We start from the raw sequence: 5,814 nt of genomic DNA, 5'->3' as shown, positions 1-5,814 counted from the left end.
ACTTCAATTCGTGCTACTTAATCAAACACAAGATTTTATTGTAATATACTTAATGTTTTCGTTAAATTAAAGATTGAATAATGTCTTTGGGTTAACATAATGTTTTGTAACATACAGAGATACTAACTTGCTAACATGATCAAAGTGTTTCCTCTAACGTCATAAATTAATCACATTCATTCAAATTCTTTTTCTACTTTACCTACAAATAATTGTCTGCAACTAGACTTCGATACCATTGTTTAACATGTGAAAGGATTGGTAACGTGACGACATTTTGGTTTGATGGTTTGTTATGTACTAAGAAGTTGGCAGTCACTTAAGGTCAGGCATGACATCCATTAACGCCTCACTGAGCCGCTGTCCATGGTTCTGAACACATCTTCTCTTTCTTTTCTTTTCTTTATTAATATCTGAGAGCTCTCCGTGGTTCTGATTGGGAAGTTCAAGTTGGGCAGGCTATATTCTGTCTCTTATTGTTAAGTAACTGAATCCAGACAAATGCTGTGTAAAATAACTACATAAATACATATTATGCTAATTAATAAGAATACCGAGGTATTCATAAATGCATTTTTTCACAGATGAAGATTGTTGTATGAACAGTCCGTTCAGTTCAAATCTTCCAAAATAAGCCCATTAATTGTAAAAATTATTTAGCATAATTTTTCTCATTAATACTGTTGAATGTTATTAAAACAGTGACTGCAATTGATGCTGATGTCAGCAAAAGCGGTCAGATGAGATACTCATTTTTAGAGAGTAATAGTAAATCTCTGCCTTTCCCTACAATGGTGAATATCAACTAAGAGACTGGAGATATAGTCAGCCTGCAGTCTTTTAAAGTACGAGGAGTTAAAAACGTTTCAGACGTTTCAGTTTAAAGTTCAGGCCACAGACCCTGGTGCAATATATCCCTTGTAATATATATTATAATATTTTAATAATTTAATATCTTGGGCCGCCTTTCTGTATACAAAAGTATCACGAGATGTCGCTAGAGACCACGCAAAAATATTGTGTCCACTGCTTAGAAAACCCCTCCTATTTTCATGACAAAAAGAAAACGTCATCATCTGGCAGTGCTTTGTGGAAACAGCGTACAGTTGAGTGAAGCCCTACAGAGAGAGGAGCGAGAATGGATACATGAACAAGCTATTTTTCATTTACCGTGGATAGGCCAAGAGGCAGAAATCAGGATTCTGCGCTTTTGCCTACACAGCGATGGCTGCTCGGGAACAATGGGATAATATTGGGGGTCTGTTTTTAACTCTGCTTTGTCTCTGCGACTGGTCCCTGGCTCAGATATCCTACTCCATTTCAGAGGAGGTGGACAAAGGGACGGCGGTGGGAAATCTCGCAAAGGATTTAAATCTTAGTGTGCAGCAACTCCATTCCGCTGGTCTTCAGATTACCTCTGGGTATAAAAAACGGTATTTTGACTTAAATCATGAATCCGGAGTACTTTTCGTTAGCGAGAGGATAGATCGGGAGGAGCTTTGTCCTAATACGGTAAAGTGCTCTTTAAATATAGAGGCCGTATTGACTAACCCTCGCAGCCTCCATCGAATTGAAGTTGTGATTAATGATATAAATGACAATGCTCCGTCTTTTCTGGAAGAAATAACTACAATAGATATGTCTGAGTCTTCATATGTCGGTGAAAGACATCCACTACCGATAGCTCATGACGCGGATGTAGGTGCCAACTCGGTCAAGACTTACAAATTAAACCCGAATGATCATTTCTCTTTGGATATACAGAGCATTGGTGACCAGAGTGTGTCTGCTGAGTTAGTGCTGCAGAAAGCATTAGATCGAGAAAAACAGGCTGTTATTGAACTCACACTGACTGCGACAGATGGAGGAAAACCTCCCAAAACGGGGACTTTACAGATAAAAGTTAATGTACTGGATGTAAATGACAATTCACCAGTGTTCAGTAAATCTCTTTACAAGGTCCAAGTTGTTGAAAATGCTAATTTTGGCACAGCATTACTGACCCTGACAGCTACTGATTTTGACGACAGCGTTAATGGTCAGCTTGTTTACTCTTTTACAGAAAGGGGACGTTTGAACCCCGATGACAAATTTGCACTGAATGATGATACTGGAGAAATTACCGTGAAAGGTAATATTGATTATGAGGACAACCAAGCATATGAGATCCGTGTTCAAGCACGAGATAAAGGCACGCCTCCTCGCAGTGCACATAGCAAGGTTTTAGTCGAAGTTATTGATGTCAATGACAACGCTCCAGAAATTTCGGTGTCATCACTCATGAGTCCAGTGAAAGAAGACGCTGAAATAGGTACAGCTGTCGCTATGGTGACTATCACTGACAAAGACGGAGGCAAAAATGGTCTAACGAACTGTAAAATTGCAGCTTCTGTGCCATTTAAATTAAAATCTAACTATAAAAACTACTATTCTTTATTAGTAGACGGGCCTCTTGACAGGGAGAGTGTTTCCCATTATAACGTATCGATTACAGCTACAGATGAAGGAACTCCCTCTCTGTCGAGCACGAGCGTCATCACTGTTCATGTTTCTGATGTCAATGACAACCCTCCTCGATTCCTGGAACCTCTTATTAATGTTTATGTTAAAGAGAATACCCCGATTGGCACTACTATTCATACAGTGAAGACGTTAGATTCAGATTTGAATGAAAACGCAAAAGTAACTTACAATTTAGTAAACGGTTCTCCAAAGAACACGCAGATAGCTTCAATGATTAACATCAACTCAGAGACTGGAGATATAGTCAGCCTGCAGTCTTTTAACTACGAGGAGTTAAAAACGTTCCAGTTTAAAGTTCAGGCCACAGACTCTGGTGTTCCTCCGCTCAGCAGCAACGTGACTGTGAACGTTTGTATCCTGGATGAGAATGACAACAGTCCCGCTATCCTCGCGCCCTATTCTGAGCACGGCTCCGTTAACAGTGAGAGCATCCCCTATTCTGCTGAAGCGGGATACTTTGTGGCAAAGATCAGGGCTGTAGACGCAGACTCTGGATACAACGCGCTGCTTTCTTATCACCTGTCTGAGCCCAAAGGAAACAACCTCTTCCGGATCGGAACCAGCACCGGGGAGATCAGGACTAAGAGGAGAATGAGTGACAATGACCTGAAAACTCACCCCTTGGTGGTGTTGGTTTCTGATAACGGAGAGCCCTCCCTGTCAGCTACTGTGTCTATTGATGTGGTGGTTGTTGAAAGCACAGCTGACATCCAGACTCAGTTCAGACATGTGCCCATAAAGGAGGAGAGCTTCTCTGATTTGAACCTGTATCTGCTGATCGCCATTGTGTCGGTGTCAGTGATCTTTCTGCTGAGCCTCATCAGTTTAATAGCTGTGAAATGCCACAGGACAGACGGCAGTTTCAGCAGGTACAGCGCCCCAATGATCACCACCCACCCTGACGGGAGCTGGTCTTACTCTAAAGCTACTCAGCAGTATGACGTGTGTTTCAGCTCCGACACACTGAAGAGTGACGTAGTTGTTTTCCCCGCACCGTTTCCGCCTGTAGATGCGGAGCTGATCAGTATAAACGGAGGAGACACTTTCACCAGAACTCAGACTTTACCTAACAAAGACAAGGTAAGACAATAGTTTCAAAAAGTGCTTAACAAAAGAGATCTTTGTGCTTTGTAACGGTCAACAAACCGTCATGGTATTTGGGAACTCTCCTATCAATTAAGACGGAATTCATATCAAGCAGAAGTAATTCTGGCTATTGTGTTTGTAAGTCTATATTGTTGATTGTAGCTTGCTGTTCATTTGTTGATGTTTTGTTTTAAATTCCAGTTATATTCGGTTGCTGAGCCACAATCTCATTGTGGGTCGCTCTCCGCGGTACTGAATGCAACTTTTTAAAAGTCGCTTGTAATTTCCAGAACGAGATGCAAAACAAAATATTGTTGAAGTGCGGTTTTTAAAAAATAAATTTACACATATATTTGGCAACAACAGGTGAACACCATGTTTACATTTTTCATAATATATGTTCAAGGAAACACGTTGATTTGATCTTTGTAGTTACTTTGCTCTTAAGTTAAAAAAAAAAATCCACAGTGTAGTTTTTACCATAACAGAGTTCTCACTCACTGTTGTTGCAGTACACTTCAGTAACATAATGTTAATTTTAATATTAGGTCGACTCAAAGTGCTTGTTTTGATATTTTAACTTTTTGTTATTTCAACTGCTTTATGTTTAAGGATCATTTATCATATTTAGTACTTTCTCATTTCATTAAGTTTAATGTAGCATGTAGTTATGAGATATGTCCACACGGGGACACTGTAGACCATCACATCTGGAAGGTCTATTTGGTGGTTTAGGGCTCCTCCCAGATTCAGCGGATGATGTATGTGCAGGCTTTGTTACAAACAGAGGTCGGACGACGGTTGTCCTGTTCGGTCTTGAAAATGCAGAAAGATTTGTTTGGAATGTTTCTTTCTTGATCGCGTGGTTGTTGTAACGTGTTGTCAAGATTTGCCTACATGCTCCTTCTCGATGTGTAGAATTATGCGTTCACCGAGCAAAAGGAGCTCTGTGTGGATTTATCTCTTGGTCGTGCTGCTGGATTGTTACTGGGAAGCGGTGTCTGGGCAGCTCTCTTACTCCGTCTCAGAGGAGGTAAATCTTGGGACCGTTGTCGGAAATATCGCTAAAGATCTGAACCTCAATGTCCAGGATTTGGAGTCGCGCATGTTTCAGATCGTTGCTGGATCAGAGACAAAATATTTCGAGGTAAATCTAAAGACTGGTGTCCTGTATGTCAATGAGAGAATAGATCGAGAGGTACTCTGCGGCGACGAGCCCAAATGTTCACTGAGTGTAGAAGCAGTTATTAATAATCCATTGAAACTGTACCGTATTGAAATTACAATCTTAGATGTAAATGATAATTCGCCGTTATTTCTAAGAACGTCGCAGTTATTGAATATTAGTGAGAGCACAGCAGCGGGGGCTAAATTCCCCCTGCATCCTGCTCATGATGCAGACGTCGGTAAAAACACTGTAAATACCTACAAACTCAGCCAAAATGAACACTTCTTTCTGGCTACACATAAAGGAGAGAGCGTAACTCCCGAATTGCTGCTTCAGAAAGTTTTAGACAGAGAGAAACAGCCTGTGATCAGACTCACACTGATCGCCATTGATGGAGGAAATCCTGCTAAATCTGGCACTATGGTAATTACAGTCAATGTCTTGGACATTAATGATAACGCTCCTGTATTCAGTCAAACTCTGTACAAGGCCAGTGTGTATGAGAATGTAAAAATAGGCACATCGATAATAACGCTAAATGCTACTGATTTAGATGCAGGAAAAAATGGACAAGTATTGTATTCATTCAGTGAAGTAGGCAGAGGAAAACAAACAGATCTGTTTGCTATAGATGAAAAAACTGGGACTGTAACAAATAAAAAGAACATCGACTTTGAAGAAAATAATGCTTTTGAGATTCGAGTACAGGCCAGTGATGGGGCTTCCTCACCAATGACCTCGCATGCCAAGTTATTGATTGAAGTTTTAGACATTAATGATAATGCACCTAAAATTTCAGTTACATCACTGTTAAACACTGTGAAAGAGGACGCGTCCATTGGCACCGCCATTGCACTTGTTTCAGTATTTGATAAAGACGGAGGGAAAAATGGGATGGTGAACTGTAAGATTTCCAATAATATACCTTTTAAAATAGAGTCAAATTATAAGAATTCCTACTCGCTGGTGGTGGACGGTCCTCTTGACAGAGAGAGCGCATCTCAATATAATATCAGCATCACTGCTACTGATGAGGG

General features: G+C 40.4%; 2 protein-coding genes across 2 annotated transcripts; both read left to right on the top strand.

The window, feature by feature from the left end:
- Nucleotides 1-1,141: 1,141 nt before the first annotated feature.
- Nucleotides 1,142-3,894, top strand: LOC123966800 (protocadherin alpha-8-like). Its single transcript, XM_046042918.1, has one exon. It carries the CDS (start codon nucleotides 1,225-1,227, stop codon nucleotides 3,613-3,615), a length of 2,391 nt encoding a protein of 796 aa, XP_045898874.1. The 5' UTR covers nucleotides 1,142-1,224; the 3' UTR covers nucleotides 3,616-3,894.
- Nucleotides 3,895-4,378: 484 nt separating this feature from the next.
- On the top strand, nucleotides 4,379-5,809 carry LOC123966801 (protocadherin alpha-9-like; the record flags this gene model as incomplete). The annotated part of the gene is made up of 1 exon (XM_046042920.1): nucleotides 4,379-5,809. A coding segment is annotated over exon 1 (1,290 nt), but the record flags the coding sequence as incomplete, so codon positions are not given.
- Between the last annotated feature and the right edge of the window lie 5 nt (nucleotides 5,810-5,814).

Source organism: Micropterus dolomieu, unplaced genomic scaffold (genome assembly GCF_021292245.1).
Source record: "Micropterus dolomieu isolate WLL.071019.BEF.003 ecotype Adirondacks unplaced genomic scaffold, ASM2129224v1 contig_14245, whole genome shotgun sequence".
NCBI lineage: Eukaryota > Metazoa > Chordata > Actinopteri > Centrarchiformes > Centrarchidae > Micropterus > Micropterus dolomieu.
This window is presented reverse-complemented; position numbering and strand designations above follow the sequence as displayed.